General features: G+C 40.8%; 1 protein-coding gene across 1 annotated transcript; it reads right to left on the reverse strand.

Annotated features, from left to right (window-relative positions):
• Positions 1 to 329: 329 nt before the first annotated feature.
• Positions 330 to 20,090, reverse strand: KCNG4 (potassium voltage-gated channel modifier subfamily G member 4). The gene is made up of 3 exons (XM_063332607.1): positions 19,745 to 20,090; positions 18,058 to 18,857; positions 330 to 1,620 (listed from the first exon to the last, which is right to left on the reverse strand). The coding sequence occupies exons 2-3, from the start codon at positions 18,805 to 18,807 to the stop codon at positions 835 to 837; spliced, it is 1,536 nt and encodes a 511-aa protein (XP_063188677.1). The 5' UTR covers positions 18,808 to 18,857; positions 19,745 to 20,090; the 3' UTR covers positions 330 to 834.
• Positions 20,091 to 27,436: the final 7,346 nt, after the last annotated feature.

Here is a 27,436-nt window from a genome sequence, read left to right on the forward strand (position 1 = left end):
TGGTTTTTTTAATCTCTCTTCCAGAGAAGCCATCACCATTCAGTAAAAAAGATAACACCAACTCTTTTTAATATGGTTGATAAGCTTGGGGTTTTTTATTCCTCATTTGTTATTTTAAATAAGTATATGAAAAAGAAGTTTGAAAACTTTTGCTGTCTAGTATGAAACGTTTACAGTTTGCAGGACGCAACTGCATTTCAAGCAAATTCTCTTGCAAACACTATTTTATACAATAACAGTGCAATTTGTTATTTATAGATCGATCATCTGGCTACGGGCAAACTTTGAAAGCTTTCACATACAATGCTTTTATTTTCAGCTTATTAGTGGCTTTAGATACAGAATCCAGATTTGTATCGAGGCTTCTTCTGTATGCCTGGTGGATGAGCATCGTATAAACAACACTGGTGCGTAGCCCTGAAAGAATCCATTCTAGTGCTTGGCTCAAGATGTTAATTGCAAGAACAGTGGAAACTCAAAGGCAAATAAAATAACAAGTGCATTTGTGCCAACAGAAGCTGGTTTTTTTGTTACTCATTCAATATTAGGTACTCAGCAAGATACATGACTGGCAGAGACAAAGTTTATTCTTATTAGTCGTAGAGAAGAATGAATATTTATTATTGAATAAACTCTGACTTTTGACATTCTCAAAACCTCCAGCTTCATAGTGATGTGTTGGAGCTAGCTGTGTTGGCTTGACTGCTTAGTATACCTATGCTGGCAGAGAAAAATAGCATCGTAACCTATGTTGTTGCTTTGCTTTGTGTATTATGGTGACATACGTATGTGTATATTTCTATTCCTGTTCTTGGGAACTTTTTACAACTAGGCTTAGTTCCCTGTGTAAATGTATTTGATTGGTGATGCTTGATCCTCCAGGATCAAGCTGTCTGTCTCATTGAAGGTATCGCTTTCACCAGAGTGATTGGCATTTTTTGCTCTGTTTAGCCGAGACTGCAGTCGTTCATGTTCCTTTCTCAACTCTGAGTAGGAATGGGAGAAAGTGTGGAATATTGATGTTGCAGGAAAAGACATGATGAGAATCCCACTGAGGATGCTGCTCAAAGCCACCATCTGGCCTGGGACGCTCCGTGGTACCATATCTCCGTACCCCACAGTGGTCATTGAAATGATAGCCCACCAGTAAGAAGCAGGTATGCTTGTAAATTCAAGCACCTTCCCAGATTCGTTCTCGGCGAGATAGACCAAAGGAGAAAACAGAGTGACAGCCACACATAAGAAGAGTAAAAGCAGGCCAAATTCCCGTGTGCATCTCCGAACTGTGAGGCCCAAAGTCTGCAAGCCCAAGGAATGTCGGGCAAGGCGCATTACATACAAGATCCTCAAGGCACGTAAAACCCGTAGCACCAAACCAACCTTCTCCAAATATGTGTTGCTGCTTGGCCTGTCTTCCTCCTCATTTGAGTCATCCTCCGAGAAAATGAGGGAGACGTAATAGGGTGAAATAGCCAAGAAGTCAATGATATTTAGGGGTCCTTTGAAGAACTGACACTTGCTCCTTGCCTGAATGAATCGGAGGCAGAACTCCAGGGAAAACCAAGCCACACAGATGGTCTCTATGACGAAGATGTAATAGCACTTCTGGGAACACTCGCCCTGACACAAGACAAAAAGAGAATTAAATAAAAGAACAGTCTGTGAACCAGCATCCAAAAACACTAAGGAAAAGCAATATGTATCTGCTTGAGTCACTGGTATTGGACATGAAGAAATGCCAGCTAGCGAGTAGCCGTATGGCAGCCATCTTTCAGTGGTGTATAGATGATACTGAGTGCATGAAATATCTGAATGAACAGATACATCTACCTGCTTATTTTTATTACATTGCTTCTTCCAGTCTAAATGAATGAAACTCAGATCTGTATAAAGTCTTGGCATGCAGCCTGTAAGTCCCAAATAAGTCCCTCTTTCTGCTCTCAAAAAGAAATTAATTTAAACTTGACTGGTTTATAAGCCTGTGCAAAAATCAGTTTCTCTTCAAAAGAAAGATTAATATTAGAATGTCTCTGTAAACTTCGGGTGCTGTTCAATGTATGGTGCTTTCACAAATGCTGCTTACTCTGGTGTAATTAAAAGTGGTTCAGAGATATTCATTAAGTCATCTGGATCCTTAGCTCAGTTATGCCATATATCAATCTTGTTTCTTTCTGTGCATGCAAATGTTTTAATCTAAAGGAAAATAAATACCCTCTCAGTAGGTGAAACTTGCCTTGAAGAATCCTCTCCCAGTATAGAGGCCACATGCTACAAGCAATACCTTCTCGGTTTTGTTATCAAAGGAATTGCTTTAGTTGAACTACTTTGTATTCCCTTTTTTTTTTTAATTTTCCTGAGCTAAGCTTAAAAAATGAAACTTCTTTCGGCCTATTCCAGTGAAAAAAGGAGGCAAATGTAAATTAACGCGTAATTATTTGGGTGAGCAAGAGACTACATTGAGCTTTGTCCTTTAGTGATGGGCAGCCACTAGGCTACGTCCATCCAAAGAGTGAGCTAACAGGTTTTAATGCTGGTTTTTTGCTTTTAAACATTGCGAGTAAGCCTATTGAAGAATGGCACCTAACAGGTACTTGTGTGGTATTTTCAGCGGCACACTGCTGTTTACATGAAGTTCTTGCATCAGTGCAAATATTTGGATTACAGTTCTAATCCAAAACCAGGTCAAGTGAACTGGAGTCCTGCATGGACTTTGGCTGACTTTGAAGCAGCCTGGTGTGCTTTTCTTTGCTGAGCACATTATCAAAACACCGGTGCATATCAAGCGTACAGGGTTTGAATTTTTGGTAAAAATGAGAAATCTCATCTGTAATTGGGAACCAGAGAAAGGGATTGACGACAAGTATTGCAACTCTCTGAAATTCCAGCCTGGACTCAGAATACGAGTTGTCACTGCATGTTCCAGAAAACCCAAATGTAGAAGACAGTAGTTTCATTTTAGATTTTTAAGCTGCTTGGAAATTAATATTTAGCAAATAGCTCTTTCCAGCAACAACTTTGGTACATGAAGGCTTAGCAAGGTTAAAGAGTTGTCTCCTCCTTGCTGAACATGGACTTGCATCTCTGAGATGTTCACAACTGCAGACGATCAAGCAGAATTAGGGACAATGAAGGAGGATCTGTGCAGAGAAAGAACCTCCTTTTGGGAGGAGAGAGTGTCCATGTGTAATTCAGGAATAACTGCAGACCCTTGATTCGTGAAAGGCTTTTTTTGTAACCTCTGCAGAATGAAGTCAAGGCTGCTGTACGTATCTTTCCTCATAGCCTGTCTCTGAAATTAAGCAATTTACAGCAACAGTTCCTGATACAGTGTTGTTCATTCTCAGCCAAATTTCACAAGCAATATTGATTAAAAACACCACAGGAAACACATATCCCTACTGCTAATTGAACTTACTACCAATGTTCAGTTATCCTCCACATTGCAATGCAACGTTGGTTATTTAGAGTGTCCCTTGTGATGGAATTACTGCTCTTCTTGGGAGTAACAAGTCTTTTTGTTCAGGCAGTGTTTGTATCATTGGCTGGCTGAGTTCCTCAGGTAAAATGTTAACATACCCCGTATGTATATGCTTTACCGTGTCTAACCCTCAGAACAATTTAGCTGTGTAGCACTGTTTGGGGATTTTTCCTCTTTCAGTAGGCTGGCAATAGACTGTCAAGATCATAATTTATCTCTTCAAGTAAACATCGCAAAAGGTAGTGAAGACTTGGCTCTGCTAGAGTTATGTGTACAGGGTCGGGTTATAGCTCCATTTGAAGTCATTGCCACGGCAGTGCCTGGAGTGCATTGATGTCTGCAGAGCTGCTGACTTGGCTTGATGAGATTGCTTGCAATCAGCAGTTGTGTTATGCAGTGTTCACTTTTTCTGAGTTGTAAATTATTTCAATAGTGCAGCCTAGACTCTGCGCAGACCTGCCTATGGTCACTGTGGTGATGCGGCCTGTGAATTATTCATTGTTCCCATGAAGATTTATTTTATTTTTTGTTAACGGGGCTGAATTTCCAGTACATCGGTTACTTGTTTGCCTTCATACATTTACAGGTGACGTTGCTCTCATCATGCAGCTTTCACTATTCCTTCCTTGGAAAGTACAAGAAAATAAATTTTGTTTGCTGGAAGCTTTAACTGTTGAGATCTAGGGTGTCTTTTGAATTGAGTGTGAAATTTCAAGGTGTAGCATTGTAAGGGCTGGTTGGGAGATTTTTTTTCTTCTTGCCACCCTTGGTTGCCTCAGTATTCCCTATAGAAAGTTACATATATTTAGAGAAAGCAATTTGTGCAGTCAGCTTCCTAAATGTGTATTTCACTTTTCAGAAGAACATCCTTCAAATCAAACTCTTCAGGAACGTTACTGTGCATTTTATTTTTCCTTTGTGCATAGTTGTGGATGTAAAGGATGGCGAGTTCTCCCCTGTTAGCACACTTTGTCTTTTTTATGTACTTTGCAAAAGACGTTTCAGAAATTTTTGCATGTGATTCAAACCACGATCCCTTTTTCTCCTGCAGCAAACAAAAGAGTGACAATATCACAATCTATGACACTGTGACTAATGCAGAGAATTTTGTGCTTCATTTTTTTGGGGAGAGGCAGAAAAAAGAAGGATGTGTTTGCTTCAGACATGCCTACGCTACGTGAAAGCACGCAGCAAAACCAGCCCTGTGTCTCTCAGAGGGAACCGATTTATACATTCAGCACAGTTGTTCTGTATGGAGGTGACTAACTCAAGCCCTAGAAATAATGCAGCTGGGCTACCATCTCGCAGCAGGGCAATTTCACTCCATTACATAGTGTAGATGTACAGTGATTTAGTGAATCCATATACAACATCTGCCAGAAACTTCCGAGCCTCTTTCTCTGCCTGTCGGCTTATTTCTCTGTCACCAGTGTCTGGAAAGGGAGTGTAAGACCCTGGCTCTATGGGATTTAGTGAGAACATGCTCATTGATTTCGCATTGGGAGAAAAATTTCATCCAGTGAATTTATATGTGAATTTTTTATATATTAGAAATATTTGTGTATATTATGTAATGTATGCGACATGGTTTATATGGAATATCCCTCTCTAATGTCAGTCTTTTGGAAGATTCTTGATCATTTTGAACATCAAAAGCAGCAAATATTGGAATTATAAGAGGGAAAAGAGGAAATATTAAACACCAAAGACAATTTCTGTCTCTCCCGGTATTTTGATTTTAGACCTCAGAGTGCTTTATGTTCCACTTACAACTGTTGTCCAAAGAGCAGGCAGAATAACACACTGACTTCAAACACTGTGTTCTTACCAAAAATATGGATGTCTCTACGTCAGTGGTAGATTTCAAATTTGCTGCTGTCACCAAATTCCCATTAGATGTTAGTTACTTTTCAGTGAACTGGCAAATTATAGGCCAAATACTCTGATCCGTGAAAGGGTTTTTTGCATAAATGGCCAATAGAGGGTTTTCTGTGCCGCAAAAAATTCTATAGATTTCCTCTTTCTGAACAAAGCAAACACATTTGGGAAATTCTCGTGATCAGTGCCTGCCAACACAAAACACAACAAATGACTCCCTCTTTTGATCTCACCATTAACTAGAGCAGAATTCTGAGCTTTTATTTTCACATCTTTGAGTCAAGTTTGTCACTGACTTCATTTTCCTCCTGACTGCGTTTTTGCATCCAAAGTACCATGGTGCAGGAGAACGTATGAAAGCCCCAAGTCAGTATGGTGTTGACTGTGAATACGAGGGGAAGATGAGGTTTTATTTATAACTGACCACAACATATTTTGGGTGGGCTTTTTCAACAAAACCCTCTGACATGTTTTACACTGCCGTAGTGTCAATCAGTACTCAAACTTTCATCAGCTCTGACAGGAGAACAGTTATCAAAAAGCCAGTGGTGAGTGAATATCTAACTCTATACTTTATTCATCCTGCAGGTTTACTTTTGAACAATGCAAGTATTTATAAGAATTTATGGAACTTGCCTCTAGCTGAAATTCTACAATGTATGATATAAGTGTAATAAAATGAGTGCCTGGTATTGATTGTAGATATGAAAAGAGCATTTGGCTCAACAATGAACGAAACAATATTTTATATGTAAAAGATATCTACTCAGTCTGATGCCTGAAATATTGAGTGATTTCTTAAATTTATAAATCACCTCAAAGAAGCAAAGTGGCTCTTTCAAACTTCTGTACCACCAGGGATAATAAGCAGTTCATGCTTCCTTTTCATTATTGCCTTCCGCTGTATAAGGTGATGGCTTATTTTCTGGGTTCTCATGCATTGGAATGTTTATAGTGTTACAGTAAAATTGCTCATTTTAGGATACTCCTATTAACTTCTCTTTAGATATGAAAAAATAGGCTCATAATAAAATATAAGAACGGCAGTACTGAGTCCAGTTATCCCAGTGCCCTCTTCCAACAGCCTGAGAAAACAGATGCCCAAGGCAAATCTCCCGGGTTCTGTTTTCCACTCCAGAGCTTCCTGAGCTGAAGGTGGTGTTCATGTAAGCGAACTGAATTGCTTGTCTGCCGCCTATCGCCTGGAGACTCACCCTTTTGCTTTCAACTTGTTTCCCATTAGTTCCATCTGATGCCCCTGAGTGCTGTCACTGAAGGGACTCTGGCTACTTGGTTGACATTTACTCGTTTCCTGCCATTTGCGATTTTGTAGACATCTGTTGCAGCTGCTGTTGTAGCTTGTTTCCATCCTGAGGAATTCTGCCTGCCTTACTCCTTGCGTGAAGTCATTCCACCCTCGTTGCGTTTCTCTAGCAACAAGAGGTTGAGGTTTTGAGGTGTAAGGGACTGGGACTGCAGCTTTAAAGTGTGGGTGAACTGTAGGTTTTATACAGTCAAATGGATATATTTTCATAATGAAGAATTCGATAAATTTTGCTTTTTATTGTGCGTTCCTTACAAAAGTTCAAGCATGTTGAATCTATGTAGGGACAATGCTTGGAATGTAATATTTCTAATAGTGAGAAATTGTGTGACTCTGCTAAGTGTCACTGCAGCTTTCTTGCAGTACTTTTTTTTTGAATGGATCTGAGGTTCAGGAGTTCAGCATCTCTGAGCCTGGGACTGGCCAGGGCAACATGTGGCAGCTAAATCTCAGACCTCAACTGCACAGGTGAGCTTACAGAAGAGTAAGGTATTCACTAACTGAATTCAAGCTAAATGAACTTAAGATATGTGCCACTCACAAGATAAATAAGATACATTTCCTGGCAAAGTGCCCTCTTAGTTTACCAGGAAACATTAGTTAAGGCATAATGACATCCAGGATAATAAACCAAACCAGATCTCAGAGTTATGCTGCACTAACCTACCTTACAAGAAATGTAAATCTCATCTAGTGAAAATAATATCTTTACATGCATCAATAATTGTAGCAATGCCCAGGGAGACTGCATCAGAATTTCCCCTGCGGAATATATATCTTGTCTATCCACCTTGTTTTTCAGATACAAATCGCTATTTTACATTTTCTAGACAAGGAAAAAATTTATTACTTATAGATGACTGGATGAGAACGCCAAGAACTATTCTTATGCCTTCAGCATCTGCTCTGAGTTGACCATTTGTGTCCCACTTGCTTGTACTCTAAGACACTTTATAATTGAAATACACTAAGGAAAACTTTTTCTGAATCATTACCTGATCTGCCAATTAATTTCCTACTGCCAAAGATTTACCCCAGTACCTTTTGCAGTGGATATTTATCCTTTAGTCCACTGTGAGGTGGGTTTTTTTTTTTTTTCATAAAAGCTGAAGCAAACACAGAACAGAGTGAAAACTTACATTTTGCACCTTGCACACTTTGTTATGATCCTCTTATAAAATTGTTGGAGGATTCTGAGCGTTTGAACCCGAGTCTGTCTGGCCTCTGAGCAGCTGAAGGCTGTGCTGCACATTGAGGGAAAGGATGCCAGGTTTTACCTCTGGTCTCCTCACCAGTATCAACTGGAACAGATCGGTTCTTTCTAATCCTCTGCAGAGCACTGTGGAAATCAGTGGCACAATATTGAATGGCAAGGCAGTGGCTGACTACTTGCCGACAGGCTGGCAAAACTTGGCGCTTTTCAAAAAAGGGATATTATATCCCTGCCTGCTCTATATTGTGGCCATGGATTCTTCATGTTTTGTTACTGATTCTTAACAAAAAAATGCCTCAAACAAATCCTTTTTAAGCAATTTCTGGAGTATAAAAAAGGGGACTGAAATGACCTGAAAACATCAGAGGCAGGCATGAAAAGTTTCTCTTAAGCTGCAGAAAAAGGGGGGAAAAACCCTGTTATTCCTTTTATATTGGAAGTGCGGTGCTCCAGCTATATTGGGGTGGGAATAGGACAGGTAGCACTTTTCTGCTCTTGCCTTGGTGTGACTGGCTGGACTTCTGTGGAAGTCACTGGCAGCAATCTGAACCAGTTTTCTATGCTGTGTAACAAATAGTATCTAAATAAAGTGGAATCTGAGGTGCAAGACAGGCAAACCGGCAGCCTTTCTCATGATCTCCTGTCTGTGCTTGCCAGTTAACACTGGTTGTCATGATGTTAGTGATTTTAAGTGTTTCCTGTGTCAAATAATCTATTTCCTAGTTAAATGGTGAAAGGTGTACCAATGCTTTCAGAACACTTTGCTAGTAAGTACTGCTAGATCTGTACATGGATTATTTCAGAATCACATCATACCTACAGAGGTTAATATTTTCAAAGCCTTAGAGTGGAAATCAACATCTACATCAGCACTATGTATATATGTTGCTTATACAGCACATACTTATGAGAAAAGCATTATTTATGAAGCCAAGTTGATAGAAGTCCTTGAACACAGCTAGAAGTCATGATTGAACCACTGTATGCAAACTCTGTTAGTCCCAGGGTACGTTTATGGAAAGCAGCTGGCTCATCATCATAAAACAAATGAGCAATGGACAGAAAGGATCTGAAGCCTCCTCCCAGCTAGATCCACCCTAGATGCCGTAGTGACTGCTTCCGAGTAAAGGCTCTTTTGGTGTTCAGTCACCCATACTAAAGAGTCTCAAAACAAAGCAGGGAAGGCATTCATAAAGCAATATGTTTGACTGTTCTTGATTCAGACTCCTATTGGGGTCCTAAAGGAGAGTTTCCTTAAACAGGATCTGTACCTGCTTAGCACTGCAGTCTGCAGCTGGCTGCCAGAACATCGTCTTTCACACCAGAAAGGTGCCTGGCAGCCTGGCTGACGCGAGGTCACAATCCACATCTGCGAAACTTACTCTGGCACGTCCAGAATTTATTTGGCACAGTCAAGTACAGCCCATTACCTCTCAGATCCTTCTCTCTGATCCACACACTGTTCTGTGGACCGAGGCCAGTGCCCACTGAAGTGGTGGCAGATGGGATCAGTCTGTATTGTGGCTGTCGACCTGCCTTCTGCCTGCTTGTGCTGTCCAACACTTAGTGGAGGGGCTTATCTCAGCAAGACTGCTCTTCTTGCAGGCTGGCCTTTTGGCCCGCTCAGAAGAAAAACATTCCGCCCTCTATGTAGAGGATTTAGAAGCAAAACTCGCAGGAATTTTCCTCTCTAAGCCCAAGGTTGATATGTCCCGGGCAGGGTGCTGTTTTCCAGCCTTTTGCACATCTTAGGGTTATACGTGGGCACTGCATCCTGGTCTACAGTTTCTCCCCAAGCAATTCCCTCTGTGGAAAAAACTACAAGTTAACACAATAGTGAAAAAGCAACCTTTAGTTCTTGCTCTTGCCTGCTCACAAATCCAAGGCGGTGCATCTCCAGGGTGAGCCTACAAGTCTAGAGAGGACTGAGGGTTTAGAGAGTAGCAAGGCAGATCAAGACTGAGATACCTAACCAGCTCCTGGCTGTTCTTATCCCAGTTCACAGCAGGAAATGAGCTGATGCAGGGGAGAAATCCCTTTTGGCTGTAAAATGATGATTCGGTTAGTAAGTGTTGTGCCAATCTGCGCTCCCTGCATACCTGGAGCCGTGGGATCCAGCTGCAGTGCTGCAGGTACTGCTGAATCACTGCCACCGCATTGCCGCTATTATTTGAATAATTAAACCGTGCTCTGCTGAATCAAATGATGGTTAGGGAGAAGTTGAAAACCCTATGCTGTGGATCACTTCAGTACTTGGATTTATGGTTACAGACTGATGCAATAAAATCAAAAGGTTTAGAGCCTGCTGAGAAAGAGACTGTAACCTGATTTACAGAATGATGAGCTTTTTAAAGGAGTGCTGCGTACTCTGATCACAGAATGATTTCCCACTCGCTTTGCTTTATGGGAAATAAGCCTGGACTTATAAAAACAATTACTACAACTGGTACATTTGTGGAAACTAAACTAATATTGGGATTATATTAATGTGGACATTAGAAAGAACATAGAAGGAAATTATTATCTCTGTATCCAACACATAATTATCTCCTCTGGGGCAGACGTGTAACTAAAATAAAATATTTCAATTAACTTTTAAGCTCGGGTCCTTATTCTGCAAACACCGTGAGAATCAGTCTAAAGAATCTGAGTTTGATTTAAACCAATTGGTGACCCCGGAGTGTTTGTGTTAGGAGAAAGATGGGGACGTGTTATCTTTTTCTTGTTTTTCTAGGAAGAAATTTAATAGACTTCATTTTGTAACTGTGAAGAACAAGGTGGTCAAAATGACAAGGTATTTATCTGGGACTTGGGAGGATGACCTTCAATTTCCAGTTTTGCTGCTAGTCAAATAATTTGCCCTGTTACTGTTTCCTCTCTGCTTCTTTCCTCACTGCACTGTAAGTTCTTCAGAGCAGAAACTACTTGATATTGTACGTGTGTAGTACGGGGCGTACAGCGGAGTCACAAATACAGTGAACCTTTTATAAGGGAAAATACTAGCGCTAACAGGAGGTGCTAACCACAACATTTGCAGTTCATAGCCCTGATGCTGCAATGAAATTAGCAATTAGATTTGCTCAGAATTAAAATACCAGCTTGTGAATTTGCCTGCAGCATTAGACTGAAAAGTCCTCAAAGATTTCCATCATATTCAAAGAGCACTTTCTGAAACACATACAAATTTGTGTGGTTGTTTATTTTTAATACTAGTTGCGTTATTGCTACAAATTTGGAGGATGCATTGATTTCAAATAGCGTTTCCCAAAAACTGAGTGCCTCCCTCTGAGGAAATACCCATCTTCCCAGATTAAGTAATCATCTGTGCCGAACCCTTTGAGATGAGTGAAGTGAGGAAAGCAAACAGGATTTTTTCCCTTTGTAGGTATTACAAACTTGAAAGCAGCAAAAGGGAAAAGAAAGCCTGATTCCCGGTGAGGAACACGTGTGCTGGCACACCGAATAGCGGTTGATTGACTGCCCGCTGCAGAGCAGCTGGAACAGCTGGGTGTCCCCCCAGGATAGCGTGCAAAGCCAGGAGACTTAGTGCTGTTGGGATCCAGCCAAAACTGGATGAACATAAGGCAAACTAATAATGTCTAATTGTGCTTTCTGAACACTGGACCTTGTACTGGCAAAGCCAGCTTTTGAAAACCATGCAGAATCCATTTACTCACTGAAGTGGAGTGTCCAAGCTTTCTAAAGAAAATTGTTTTCTGTGGCAGCGAGGGTAAGCCAAGACACAGATGTTCGCCAGCGGCTGCCCCCCCGCTGGTGCCCCTCTTTGGTTGTGCAGAGCAGGGCTTAAGCAATGTGAACTTCATCGATGTTGTACATATTAGGTTTAATGCTGAAATACATAATTCTGTTTGTGGATACTTGGAAAACAGTTACTTATAATGTGAAACTATGAAATCAGGGTCTTAACGTAATGGTGCAATTTCAAGGTCAAAGCTTTTGACATTACTCAATAGGTATGCAAACCTCAAAAAAAGACAGATCCCATAAAGCAATAATTTATATGTATATCAAAGTCCTAGGCTTGAATATTCTGCTTTCTGATGTTTCACAGCTTCTTATTTCTTCTGTCTTTCTTGAATTGTTATTAATTTAACTAATTCAATCCACAAAGCAAATAAGTTTTCTGGAGTCTACTGTGCCGAGTACGCCTAGGAGACTGGGAGCTTTTTGGTGCTTCAGTGAAGCACATTTTCCTACTTTAAAATGCTACAGTACTTTCATTGCTGATCGAAATGGTTAGGGGAAATCAGAATTGTACTAGATAATTTAGGAGAGTGAGTGTCTGCGGTAAGTGTTCTGATAAGAACCCAGAAAAATGCAGTGAGCAGATGCAATAACACCAAAGCACATCCAGCTTTATTTTGTTCTAAGTAATTTCAAGTCTTACGTGTATACCAATATATTTATAGATAAGCACGTATGCATATGCCTTTATAGTCTTACACTTTTAAATGAGCGTTACAAGTGTTCTGAAAGTCAGGATTTCATTAATCTCTTTGCAATAGAGCAAGTCACTCTGGGCCATGCTTTGTGTGATGTATGCTTGTGTTAGAAAGTGAGTTTGAGCACCAAATTACTGTGAAATATTCCTGCTTTTCAGGTATATTCTGAATAGTGCCCCACTTCATTAGTAGTACTTTGAACTAGTCATTGAAAAAGGTATTTTTCAGCAGCAATCATTTTGCCCTGGCTAATCAGCTAGAAAATTCTTTTTTGATCAATATTTAGACTCCCTTATTTAAAAGCTATAAAATGGTAGCCCACAGTATCTGTCAAAATCTAGCTGTCATGTTCCATTTACCAAAGGTGATTGCGTCTAACAGTTGGCCAAATTACACTTTGATGAAGAGTCTTGTCTTTGCAGACTACGTGAGCAGCACAACTAGGTTTACACCCCTCTCACTGACGCTCTCCGTATGTTTATCTCCTCCAGGCACTCCCAAGTCGTTTGGGTTTCCCTTTAATAAGTGCCCTACAGATACTTCATGTTATCTCCAGGTTATGGGCAGGGTTGGAGCTTTATGTTTGAATGTTTTTATAATGGATTTAATGGCTTGAATACTGAGGATATACCTCTTGCAAGCAGATCTTCACATACTGAACTAGCTAGATACAAGTCAACGTGAATTTTTATAATTAATGCGTTTAGCTGTGGCAGCGGTAACCCCGATGAAACAAATAGTTTGTTTGATTTTCTTTCTCTTCACAATAAGATCAATAAATTGTTTTTTCCCCTATAAAGTAAAATTACTCCAATTCTAAGGAAAATGTGTTTTGTGGCAGTTTCCTCTGGTGTACAAGCCAAATAGGCTGGTTTTAGTATCATACAGACAACATCGGCAACATCAAACGCTGAAAAACATAATTCAGGGCCTCCAGAATAATGATGTAGAATGAAAAACATAATTTAAAAATAGTTCTATATATTAGGTGCTGGGTTGTTTTCCTCTGTTCATGTTTTCTGGATTCTTAGTGCAACCAGACACTACAAACTTACTCTTTTAAAAGGAATTAGATTTTCAAATGATCAAACAACCCCAGGAATGGGAACTTTAAAGAAGTGAATATTCTATGTTTCAAGATAAAATCATTAGATCTGACAATACCGGTTGCAGCTTATGTCGGTTATGTTTCATTAGGTTATATACAATACATAAAACAATTACAAGCTTCTCAAGGTCAGTTACGAGCAAATACAGAAATCAGTAGTAGCAAGGTCTGACCACTCACTGATCACTGGAGAGAAGAGGGAGAACAGAAAATAGGGATTTCCTTCTCTCTTAAACCACACTTAGATGTGGTTTGTTGGGGGCCTTCTACACTGGAAGAAAAAGATTTGGTTGTTACTGGTGCTGAGGGACAGGGAATGGAAATGTCTGGAGTTTTTTTTTTCTTCTTTCCCCTCCCTGACCTTAATTTCCTTGCCTTCCTGAAGAAAAGACCTTGCTCTACCCTTTCTGCTGAGTCATTTCTCTAGAGGACGCCAATTTTAGGGACTCATTAAAAGAAGTATCTCTTCCTAAAGAAAATCCCGAGAGGGTTTTAAAGCGTTCTCCCTGTCCAAGCTCTTCTGCGGTGGTTTTTGTTCCCTGGTTCTCTGGTGTAATGATGTTTATTCTTCTGGGTTAGATGTGCTGAACAGTGACTATTTCAGTTACACCTCTTGGATCCTGACTGTAACTCTCATGTGGGACTGGGACTTTGATGGGACTTCTGCCTTGTCTCTAGTGGGATAATCTTAATTCCTTCGTTTGAGGCAAGTGCTGGTAGATTTTGTCGCTTCGGCTTTCTTACCTTTTATCATAGAATCATAGAATGGTTTGGGTTGGAAGAGGCCTTAAAGATCATCTAGTTCCACCCCTCCTGCCAGGGGCAGGGACACCTCCCGCTAGACCAGGTTGCTCAAAGCCCCATCCAGCCTGATATGTGTGGTCTCTGATTCAGATTTGCGGTTCTCTCAGACTACTCAATAACAAACAGAGTTCCTCACCTCCAAATATGCCTTTTTTTCTATCTGTACATACACATGTGCCTTTAACTATATTTTGGTGGTACTAAGTTTGCTTTCTTACTGAAGACAGTTTGGTCTCCATAAAGAACAGATGCAAATATCCTAGGTAAGGATTATTGCCATTGGAGGATGTGGCATTTCAGTTGTTTTATGCCCAAATAACATAATTTGTTGCTAATGGGTCCTCTTTCCTTAGCATCGTGTATGATAAATACTTTTGATATCTGTTTCACGGTCAGACTTAAACTTGAGATCCCTAGAGCTACATTTACTGCTCTAGAGTTTTCCTGAACTTCTGGCTTCCTTCGCTTGAGGCTGTTCCCTCTGAGTTGGGGTTCATGGCAGGTGCTTATGTGGTATACAGTTACAGAATTGTTTGCCCGTCTATCTGTGTTTTTCTTTCATATCTCTAACGAGGAGGTTCCTAAATGTCATTTGACATATTCTGGAGTGTGTGCATGTTTCTTTATTTCACTTTCAGCTGTATTGCTATCTTTAAGCTAACCCTCCCCTCCCTTTTCTGCTGCCCATAGAGATGGCTCCTTCCCTCCCCTCTGGTTGCCAGGGTGACTGGGCTTCCCTGAAGCGGATGCTCTTGCCTTGGCTCCTTGCCATCCCTCTCCCGGAGACTGGAGTTTTCACTTTCCCTCGGATGGTGAGGTCTCCTGGTTGCTCTTCTGCCTGCCCAAGCAGCTATTCTCCCTTCTAAGCAGACCTGGTTTAGCAACTGATGAAAGGACAAGTGATTTCATGTGCCTGCAGGGTGGGATCAGCCAAGCCTCTGTGTGAAGTGGAAGTCACCTTGTATTATTTTTTTTTTTCTTTTTTTTGACTCTGATACTTCTCCTTGAGCTGGAGTCCAGCCAGTTCTCACTCTCTTAATGTGGCTGTGATGGTGAGAAAAAGGACCCTAGAGTGGTACATATGCAGCAGAGGTAAAGCCTTTTTTATTTGTATTTCAGAATGGATAAATTCCATTTCCAGTGTTAGTGACATTGGGAAATGGATCCTTGCAGTACTAGTAAGCACATTTACACATGGAGGTTTTGCCAGGCTTTAACTCAGAAATTAATAAACCTCAGGTCAGGGCATCTTTGAATTCAGGTGTGGAATTACAGATGTTTAGAAACTTTATTGAAGGAATTTGGCTGTTTTTTGTTGCTGAGCAAACAGATGTTGTGTGATCTTTATGTTTAGCCCAAAGAGCCAAAAATTCAGATTCTGCATGCCTGTCGCGGGTTGGTGGTGAATGTGGCCCCATTTTGGAATCACTTTCAGAGGTCGGCCAGAGAACAATTTTGAGTTACAAATCAACATAGAGTTGCAGTTTGCCTGAGTATGACTCAGCCGCAACCAAGAAGAAGTATTTTTAGTCAATTAAGTTATCTGAGTTATTTGTCCAGTTCTAGCCAAAATGTTCTTTTGAGATCCCAGTGAAAAAATCTTAGGTGTTGCAGGCTAAGAATTTAGGGATGGAAATTGAGGGAATTTTTCCATCCCTAGGGAAAAACTTCCATCCCTAGGAACAGAAAACCTACTATTTAGTAGTTCATATTCTCTGCTTTTCCACAAGGCATGAGTATTTGCTCTAGTGTATTCCCTTGTGTTTTCTCTGGCATAATTTTAAATGATTCAAATGATAGGACTTTTAATACTCTCTTCTGTGCTTGTGGGACACAATGACAAAGTGCATTAGACTGGTGCTGTAAGTGTCAATTGTGTAATGTTTCCAAATATTTGGACAAATGTGGTCCTTTGCTCAGGTTCATTCTTCATCCTCTCCTCTGCACTGTAAACATTCCATCTTTTGAGCTGGTTTCAATCCAGTTTACTTGTTTTAAAGCAGTGATACATATGCAGATCCCGAAGTGGTAATGTCATCTGTGTTTTATAGGAAATCCAGGAACAGCAGCTACACTGCAGCTACCAGATAGACTTACAAGCCTCAACATGCTTCCCTTTTTAACATACGGTTAATTATTTTTAAAGCACACAACATCTTACATCTAGCTGAGCTCTGAAACATTATGTGCTTGTTCTTTTGCACGAAAAGTATTTATAATATCTTTTTCTGCAGTGGTTGGGAAATTAAGATAAATGCATCAGGCTACTTCCATTAACAAAGTTAGTAGGAAGCACTTGCTAGAGCAGAGTTTGTAATGTTTTTACATCTAGCTGTAAGAAGGATGTTCTATATTTAAAGCACTTCCTTGGAAGAAGCATTGGAACAGCGTTACGGTTTTTCCTGCCAAAAGTAATAGCTGTGGAAGGCTGCAACAGCACCAGACTTATTACTGAAAGGTAATGGTCTTCCTATGCAAATGTAAGTTAATATTCAAGGGGTTAAATGGAACAGGGAATGATCTTAATTTTCGGCTTTCTGTGCAGTCCTTAGTTTTATTCAAAGACATCAAATATCATGACATATCTTCACCATGAGTGTGCTGCTTTGACTACTGCTTGAGCAATAAATTACATACAGGTCTTTGTATTGTGCATACCACGCTGTGCTCTAAATGTAAACATTGCTTCATTCATCAATATGCAATACTCTGAGGAGTGTCTTATCTTATAGCACTGGTTGGGGCAGGGAATTTATTTGACCTGGATTTCCTCAACACTTTTGGAAGGGCAGTTTGCAAATGAAGTGCAGGATTCATTAAAGAGATTAGTTACAGTTATTTGATGAATTTGGACATTACTACATCTGAAATAACTTTGGATTGTTACTTTCCTCTGTTTTATTATTAGAATAATAAATCTTTACAATGCTGAAATATTCACAACGATGTTATAGAGAAGATTCTTCATGTATGATACAGGCTTGATTTCCTTGCCCTGAATTAATGTGGATGACTTACTTGAAAAGTGTTTAACTGCAGATAGCAGTTCAGCTAGTATTTGGCATTGCTTCCACAATACGTACATATATATGTGGGCAAATACGGAATTCTATTAGCATGGAATTACGATTTCTGGAGGTGCAGCTTTTAAGTTTCAGTATCTGCGAAAATCCTTCATCTGTTTCTCATCCTTTAATCTTTATGCAACTCTTGAAATGTAACATTATAACATTAGAAAAATTAATGAGTATTTCTTCCTCTTTAAAGATTGGACTGTATTATCACAAGGGAAGGTACCCGGCTATTTTAAAAGTAAAGATGTCAGAGGAAAATATTTCTGTAGCTGATGTGTCCAAATGAGAGACTGCTGGTCACTAGAGAGTAAAGCACGTTGAAGAGAAAACACCACAATGTCAGTTTGAGAGTCTCGGTGCTAACAAGTTAATAAAGTTACACTACCAACTGCTTCTTAAGAAGGAAAAACAATGCTGTGTTAGAGAGCTGCAGTAGCTGTTCTGTCCAGAAGCTCTTTGCTGTATTTTACCTAACAATTAGTAAAATCCTTTGTTCACGTTATTCTTAATTTACTATAATTTTGAAAATGACAGAACTAATTTAAGCCATTGTTGCATTTTCTGTTATAGACAGTTTCATTACCAGTGACAGTTTTGAACCTCATTGCTATGGATTTTCTGTATCTTTTTTTATCTTTTTAATGATGTATGCCTAGCAAGACAGACACATTTCTTTTAATTCTATAGGTAGACCAATTAAAAAGGACTGACTTACCCTGTCTTCTTCAGCTCTTAAGTCTGGCATTGTGCTAACACAAAGGCTTATAGCTGTGGTGGCCACAAAGAGAATGGAGAGACAAGCAAAGACTTTGCCTGGGAGTCCTGACTGGGGATTTTCTACCATATCTCTGAGTCTGTTCATAAACTGTCCAAATTTGGTTTTCTCATCCAACACACACATAGCTTCTTTGCTCTTCCGAAGTTCCTCTTCTTTGCGTACCTCAGCCAACTCCTGGAGTTTTTGAAATAGTTTTCGAAAGCAGCAGTTCTCCAGGTTGGATTCCTCAATTCCCCAGTATCTCAGCTCCTCCTGAAAAGACAAGGCACACATGTCTCTTAAGAGCATCAGCTTCCCTGCTGCTAGAAAGCTGACAATCATCCCAAAAGCATTGGGGTTCCTGTCAAAGAAGAACTCATGGGTGTCTTCATCGTAATCATCACACAGCTGAATTATTTCTTCATAGCTGCTGCAAAACTTAAGTTTGCTCAGTCTGGTCAGGGGAAATTCCTCTAAAGTACTCCAAGGTAGCAGGTACTTGATGCCTCCAACATTTATCATGATCTCTCTCTTTAGATCGACTGCAGAGACTTGATCAGGATGGTAAATCCTCCTGGCTCTTTGGTAATGGACCCCTTTGACAGAAGGGGTTTCAACGGAGACAGGAAAGAAGTGGCTTAAGGAATTACAAGAAGTGTAGCTAATGTTACTATAGTCTTGATCACTGCCTCCGGAGAGAATAGGCATCTCTAAGAGTTCTCACTGGGACATCCGAAATGGCATCAGGGCAGGGTTATCTGTCAGCCAAAAGATATGGGAAGGAGGAGAAAACATAGTAGAGGTTATTGCAAGAGATAAGGTGTTTCAGCCTACTTTCCTAAATCGCAAAATTAATGAGCGTGTGTTTTGTAAGTAAAAGTCACCTCTATGCTTCTTCCTGAAATCTGCAGCCTGTGAATGCGATTTGCTTTGCAGCCTCATTGGTTGTCTGGCAACACACAGACACAGAGGAGAGCTAAAGCCTCATTCATAATTATCGCGAAGGGTCGGATGCCTGCAAATCCAAATGTGAACAGATTGGTCTCTTCTCCCAGCGTATCTCGGTCATCGTTAGATCTTTGTATTTTCCGGTGCTTGTCGCTTTGCTTTCTTATTTCTATAAACCCTTAAATACACGCTAACTCAACTAAGCTGCTTAATAGTTATTAGAGTGAGAGTGGTCAATTACCTGCCATCAGCTGGATGCAAAGTTCCTAATTGCTTTAAGTTGAAAGCTCGGATTGCAATTCCTCTTCCTTTCACTGCACGCCTGTTCTGCCTGCCTCTCAGGGGTATTGCAAGGATTAGCCAGTAGATGTTTGTAAAATGCCTTAAGAGGTAAAGTGCTGTGTAAATGGTGACTATTCTTATCAACCCGGTCTCATGTCACTGCAAATTACGGAGAAGATGTAAGGACCATTTGCCCACCCTGGAGAAAACTTTGTTGCACAGACAGAAAGCGAAGTATTTTATCAGCTTGGGGTGGGGGGAAAGCAATTGAAAGACACCCTCCCCTTCCACTTCCCCCTTTCAGGATCAACCCCCTTTTTTTTTTTGTTCATAATCTCTAAAGATTCAAAGGCATTTATTAGCCCGAGTCCGTGAACTGCAAAAATTGCAGGGAAAGTTCCCCGAAGTTACTTACCACCGCGCCACGGGCTGCTGCCCGGTGCCTGGCTTCCCCGCAGGTGAAGTACACATGCCGCAAACTGATCAGCTCTCCTCTGAGTTACCATCCAGCAGAAAGACCTGGGGATATTTTACAGTATTGATTACATGAAAAATCACTATAGCACTCTGGAGATCACAGTCTCTTTCCTCTTTCTCTCCTCCTTTCTGGGAAGGAGAAAATATTCGTATGTGTTCATGTAATATATGTTGTACTGATAGATCCTTTGCAAAGGAGACAGTGTCCTAAGTGGCAGCTCCTCTTCTGGACTCCTGGGGCTTCCTGGTGAAATCTGCTGAGTGAGAGCTGGTGGATCCTGCCCTCTCCCTGTCTCTCCTCTGTTTCCCTTGGGACTGTCACTGTGGTCCTGGAAGAGGAGGGGAGAGGGAAGGGGGAAGGGCTTAGAAATAATCTCTCCAGCATCCCTCCATCTATTCAGCAGGCAGCACGCAGCAACTGGGTAAGAACATGGAGTACAAGGACAGTCTCCGACTAATGAGGTTTAATAATAAGTAAATTCTGGCAAACCTACTTAATAAAACAATTTCAGTGTCTATTAACTCCTTCCATTGTAGTCATACCACAGTTCCTTGCTCTGGAGACACCAGTCAAATTCCTCAGGAGCAGTTTCCATGTCCTGCATCCCTCTCAAAACTGGGATTTGCTCTTAAATATCCCTGGATGGAGAGGGAAGTTTGTTGGGTCCATGAATGCTGGGTCTCAGCATTCCTTTGGCTATTAGGGAAGTGCTTTTCTCTTGTAAAAGAAAGGGTCTCTGGCTTGCAAAGAATAGGTGCTGAGCCTTCTCTTCCAGATCTGCAGTGCTTTTCCAACAGCCAAGAACTTTTTCCTCTCTTTTTTACAGATGATGGGAAATCAAACATAATCCTTTTCTCACTTTTCTCATACATGGCTGTAGCGGGGTGAGCTTGCTGTGATGCTTTTGGGTTCTGTACTGCCAGTAGGTCTTGGGCTGCCTCAGTCTAAAATTGGGATGACGTGGGTTTGACCCATATTCTGCTTGCTTGGCCTTAGGCAGAGGGTTCAAGAAATCTAAGATCAGATCCTACTGACCCTCTGTGGTGCTCCCAAATGCAGTAAGAAATGCCTTAGCTTATGGCTGAAAGCACTGAAGCTGAATCCTATTATTAGAGAGGGGAGTGAATCTGTAGGATTTACATGTCCCATTGCGAGTATGAAGGTTGCGTGAAGAAGTGGTACGAGCTTAGATGGCAGAGCTGTTTTTCTGACATTTTCACAGTGAGTAGAAGGTGCAGGTGATGCCCTTTTCTGGCTCTGTGCTACTCACAGAGTAATGTGTGCGGGACTTGTGCGCTGCTGAATTGACTCACCTCGGAAGCGGATGCTGCAAGGTGTTTATCAGCGCTGAGCAATGCTATGGCACAACCTAGGACGGAAAGCCTTTGCTAATTGGACTTTTTGGCACATCTCTCTTGGCCCACGTGGTGCCCAGAAGATTAACTTCTTATCAGGCTTCACCACTGGGGTTTTCACGCAAGTCCTAATTATGCCATCCACAGAGAAAGACCAGATAGATGCCTGAAGGCAACTGAGTTCTGGGAGCATAGCTCAAAATCACTTAAATCCTACCACCTTTGTGCAAGATGCAGTTTGCTCTGTCTATCAGTCTTCCTTATGGACTGTTTTTGCAAAGCAAAAGCAAGCCTATTCTAATTAACTTTGGGTGGATTGTTTCACAAAAGGATAAAAATCAATTAGCGTTTCCTTCTTACATTGTGATGCCCTTGTGTGGTGTTGTTAAAGGTTATATTTCTGAAACCAGCTGACAAGAAGGTGCATAAGTCCAAAACAATGAGTAAATATTGTACATAATTGAGTAGTTGGAGTGTTATACTTATTTATCAAGAAATACATGTATTTTAATGTTTAAGACTTCGACTTCAATACCAGGCACCCTAACATTTGCGTTATCGGTATCTGCAGCTGTGTGTGTAGCTAGATCAGGACTCACTGCCAGCTAGAACCATAAAACTATCTGTCAGTCAGTCCTTAAGAATCCAAGTGCAAGGTTCTCCATCTGGGTCGGGGCAATCCCAAGCACCGATATAGGCTGGGCAGTGACTGGTTTGAGAGCAGCCCTGAAGAAAAGGACTTGGGGGTGCTGGTGGACGAGAGGCTCAACATGAGCCGTCAGTGTGCACTAGCAGCCCAGAAAGGCAATCGTATCCTGGGCTGCATCAGGAGAAGCGTGGCCAGCGGGTCGAGGGAGGTGATTCTCCCCCTCTACTCCACTCTGGTGAGACCCCACCTGGAGTACTGCGTCCAGTTCTGGAGCCCCTACTACAAGAGAGATATGGACGTGCTGGAACGTGTCCAGAGAAGGGCCACGAGTATGATCTGAGGGCTGGAGCCTCTCTCCTATGAGGACAGACTGAGAGAGCTGGGGTTGTTCAGTCTGGAGAAAAGAAGGCTCCGAGGAGACCTCATAGTGGCCTACCAGTATCTTAAGGGGGCCTACAAGAAAGCTGGGGAGGGACTTTTTAGGATGTCGGGTAATGGTAGGACTAGAGGGAATGGATTAAAACTAGAGATGGGACAATTCAGACTGGACGTTAGGAAGAAGTTCTTCACCATGAGGGTGGTGAGACACTGGCACAGGTTGCCCAGAGAGGTGGTGGAAGCCCCATCCCTGGAAGTTTTTAAGGCCAGGCTGGACGGGGCTCTGAGCAACCTGGTCTAGGTGTCTAGATGTGTCTAGGTGCCCTGTCTAGGTGTCCCTGCCCATGGCAGGGGGGTTGGAACTAGATGGTCTTTAAGGTCCCTTCCAACCCTGACAATTCTGATTCTATAAATACTGTATTTTGTGTCTGAGGAAGCCAGGCCCTGAACCCAGCTCTGAAGGTCTTAAACATGTAACTTACCCCCAGACTGTCCTCCCACTCTGGCCAGTCTCTGCCTTCTGCTCTCCTGGGCCCTACTACCGTGTCTGTATGAGATCCTCCTTAATAGTGGAGTATCTAAAACTATTAGTGCTGACACCACAAAACTGAAGTCTCTCCCCAGGTGGGAAAGGCGTATTCCTGACTCAATTCTAACCTCTGCTGACTTGTTCTTTCACTTTTTTTTTTTTTTTGTTCTTCATAATTACTGCTGTAGTCTTCCTGTTGAATTCCCTTTGGATTTGCCCTATTTAGTATGAAGTTCATAATCTTTTTTCTCTTTTTCTGTTCTTTATTTCCCTTACAGTTTCTGGAATTGCTCTCTTCGTGCTCCTTAGCCATCTGGTCATATCAACTTCTTTTACATGCCCTTTATGCTTTAAATGCAGTTTCTATATGCTTCATTTATTTGTTGACATAAATTACATTCCTGTCTCCTCCCTGTTGTTTCCCCCCTTTTCTTGTTTTGCCATTTTACTGTAATTTGGTTTAGACCTGCCTTTCGTATCCCCTTTGTACGAGAAGGGCGACATGCCATTGCTGAGAAGAAAGCAGAGCAGAAGAGGTAGTTCTTACCCAGATGGCTCCAGGGACAAAGCAGTTGCACACCGTTGCACAGTGTTGTACTCTCTCAGCTGGTCCTGTGTAGGCCAAGGTTAAAGCTTCAATCTAGGCTGTATGGTATTTGATGGTAAAATTCTTACTGAATTCAAATTCAAATACACACATCAGAGATCTCCTAGGCTGGCTTGAAACCTTGGGGTATGACGGTGCAGTCATCATCATGCCCCTGTGACATGCAGAGAAGAGTCTGGTGAGAGACGCCCATTACGGTGAGCAGATTTTTCATAGATAGTTCAATAATGAAATCATTCACAGGGCTAGTATTTAGATATTAATAATAGTTAAATGCTGTAGAAAATGGGAAAGCCAGTGAATATCACTGGCTTTAATATCTTGCTTACCTGTGATTTCATCTCCTGTACTTTGTTCTCTGCAATTACGCCAGAATCCTGTATCAAGCAGCAGATACATACCAGAATATAGATATATAGGAGCAAGCATGTTTTTCACAACGCACATAATAAAACTGTAGAATTTATTGGCACATGATGCTGTGGTGGCCAAAAGAGTAAGGTATTCAGAAAAGGACTGAGCAAATTTATGCAAGGAAAGTCCACCAGCTAGATCCAACGTCTGGCATGGAAAGTCAGTAACCCACATATGGCTGGGCAGCAGGGAGATATTTTACCAGAATGTATGTGCTTTCCCTGTTCTGATTTTTGCTAGATTTTTGATAGATGACGTACAGGGGGACTGCACAGACCCTGGTGTGACCCTGTGGAGACATTCTTATCCTGAGAAATCTGAGGAGGGTGGCCTAGGCTCTACTAGTTTGGTCAGGCATTTCTGGGTTGATCGTGCACTACTTACCTGACAGTATTTCTCCGTCAGAAGAGCAAAAAAGAGCTGAAGAAAAAAATTCTGATTATATAGGTATGTGCATGTGTATATATTCAAGACTAATGATGTCTGTCTATAATGGGCAATCTCACAAAGGGGTAGACTGTACACTCTGAAATTGTATGGGCTGGCAATGGTCTTCCAATCATTCTGCAGGGAGCAGGAATGCAATTTAACAAAGGCACTGTTGTCAATCTTCCTTCCCAACTGGGCTTTTTGTAACGCTTAAATATAATACAAAGATAATTACTTTGCCTGGTATCTATAACAGAAGACGCATTTCAGGCTTTTAAAGTCAGAGAGAAAACAAAAGTGTAAATCAAAATAATTATTTAAGGAAATATGAACGCACTGAAAAAGAGAATGAAAATGCACTGAAAAATAAGAACGAAAGTAAGTAATTTTGAAAACCTGTACTGTCTTCATTCATTGGTGTAGAAATTAGCCCAGTGTTGAATCTTCAGTTGGTGCAATTTCATCACAAAATTATTGTGTGCTGTTTCTTTTGCCAGTTGAGTATACACCTTTGTCTGGCAGGGCTAATTCTTCTCTAAGCCTCAGCCGATGCATGGACCTGGCCTTTCCCAGCTTCTTTATGTTTGTGCCATGTGAACTCTTATGATAAATAAAATAATTTTTCATGTATTTGCAAAATAATTGAGATGGGATTGAAAAGAGCATTTTAACACTCAAAAATTAGTTTAAATGCTTCCGTTGTGTTCACAGGTGGTTAACACTTCTGGAAGTAACTGGATTGAGATAGCTTTGTTACATGGAAATTCAACATCTTTTCAGATCCTTTTATTACGCATTGGGCATAAAGAATAGCTTAGCCTTCTTTTCTGAGTTTAATTATGACATTACACATTGCAAGGTAAAATTTCAGGATTTATGCCAACATTTTTTTCAGTCTAGCAATGTTAGCTTCATGTTCCTGTTTATTTCCCCATAATTTGTCTTTATGGAGCAACAGAAATACCCTTTCTTGCCAAATGCCTAGTTTTTATGGATAATTAAATTGACAGTAAAGGGCTAGATTCACCTCTTCATTATTCAAGTCTTACCGAGTTGCAGCATTATTGATTCCAGTAGAATAATGCTGCAGTCGCCCAGGAACATGTGGTAAATCAGGCAATGGGCACCCTTGATTTGTTAAGCACTTTTGTAATATATTGCTAGTTCATCCCAGCCCTTAGAAACCCCAGTTGTGATCCATGCTCCTGTTGTGCCACAAATTGTCTTGGAATACTGAGTCACGTATTGTTGGCGGTGTTTTATTCCGTATTTCCATTCTTGTCTTTGTAAAAGGTTTTTTTCTTTTTTCTCTGTTGAGTTTGATGAAAGCCCAAAGGGGGGCCACTTCTCATTAGGTGAAATACCCCTAAAGCAAATGAACTATTCAGGGCATTTATTTGCTATGTAAATGTAAATAAGGTTCATGTTATGTAACACACAAATTTCTGTGTCCTTTCACTCTTCTACATGCATGAAGACTGAACCGAGGAATTAGCTTCAGATAAGTCCCCCAAAGTTTTCTGTGCTCATTTCCTCTGAACTATCTAGAAAATTATACCTGTTAATGGACAGTACCCAAGGAAACTAATTTCAGGTGGATAATCGTTCCTATGTTCATCCAAATAAATTTTGCATAAGGGCTGAATCACTTAGGTTTAAAAGGTTTTAGGGGATTAAAATGTTGTGTGGCATGGGCAGAGGAAACAGCTGAATGCCACGGCTTAGAGCTGAGTGCTATTATCTCTCCACATAGCAGGAGACTGATTAAGTGAGAGATGCCCAGGTAATGTGAGAGTCATGCTTTAGAGGAAGACAATCCCAAGTTTTTCACAACCTGATCTGGAGAATAATTCCCTCCTGATTGCAGTTCTGGTGATCAGTCTCACTCTGAGCACCACGCACAAGTTGAGGATTTGAAAAAATTTTTCTACCATCTCTGAGCACTGGACATGCCAAAACTTTCCATGGGAAACATACGCAACCTTCCCTTCCTTGAGTCCATCTCGAAGGGCATGCCTGTCTTAACTGTATGCACATCAGGAAAAAAATGTGGTTGGCGTTTTTGACCTCCCTGAGAGCCCAGTAACTGAGAGGTCCCGGTGATAATCAGCATGAGGCTGTTGCTGATAAACGGAAGTTTTCTTCACGAGGACAAACTTTTTTTCTTTCTTACTCTGCAGGCAGATTTGGACTGTGCGTTTTGATGTTTCTATCCAAGTTGAAAACATCTTGACAATGTAGAACCTTTGGTGGGATAAAAATTGGAAGTGATATAAATATTTTTCTTACCAAGTGCTTTTCATTTCCAAATTCCAAAGCATTTATGAGTAATGCCATTTTCATGACTGGTATTAAAAGAGTTATTTCAGCGATCCACCGCAGGATCATTGAAATACCAGAAATACCCAATATATAGTATTGAGTACAGCTATAATGTCTACTATTTCTGAAAACTGTCTAAAGCCTGATATTCAACTGCCGTTTGAGCGATGAGGTGGTGGGTTTTTTTACCCTTTTCATGCCTTTCTACAGTCAGTAACAAGAGACATCATTACGAAAGAGAAGTCTTTGCTTCAAAGTGAAGCTATCTGAAGGGTATCTGCACCGGGATAGGTAACACAGCAATTGTGTCTCTGCCACCATCCATTAGGGAAAGATAACAAAATTTCAGAATTTGAAGAGGGAAATGGGCAGAAGAAAGTGTTGTAAATTTTCTGGGAAGAAAAACCAAAGAAACACTTAACCAGATGTTTCAAGTAGCATGAACGCTGCTGTTACGTGCTGAGGAGAATGCTCATTCGGGGAGTATGTGTAAGTACCATTGATTTGTGAGATCACAGGGTAGTGGGTATCTACCTCTGTACCTAAACACACATCTGACTTACTGTGCACATGAAAATGTCTGCCATTGGTCGATGCAGCATTGAAGGAGAAAAGGTAATATCGTGGTTACAATCCAGAAGTTATTTGTTTATCTCTTACCATTGTAAAAATCTTTCTTTGTCATTCCAGACATATCACTTAATATCTCTGTGCCTCGATTTCCTAGTCATAAATCAAATAAATATAACTACTGTGGTCTTGTAAGGAGAACTCTGTTTATGATACTAAGATATGGCAGCAAGCTCCCATTCGGGGAGAAGGACAGGAGGAATTAAAAAGCTGATCTTCATCTAACTATGCTGGAGAAGACTTTTTAATAGGTGGATAAGGTACTAGTAAGACTGATCATCTAAAGTTACATAGCTCAAGAATAAAATACAGCAAT

This window comes from Chroicocephalus ridibundus, chromosome 4 (assembly GCF_963924245.1).
Source record: "Chroicocephalus ridibundus chromosome 4, bChrRid1.1, whole genome shotgun sequence".
NCBI lineage: Eukaryota > Metazoa > Chordata > Aves > Charadriiformes > Laridae > Chroicocephalus > Chroicocephalus ridibundus.

What these genes read in the sequence shown, in the direction of transcription:
- KCNG4 (XM_063332607.1), bottom strand. Translation starts at nt 18,807, where the DNA reads ATGCCTATTCTCTCCGGAGGCAGTGATCAAGACTATAGTAACATTAGC. An exon ending in TAAGAGCTGAAGAAGACAGG is followed by an intron (nt 1,621 to 18,057) that starts GTAAGTCAGTCC and finishes GTCTTGTGTCAG; the next exon opens with GGCGAGTGTTCCCAGAAGTG.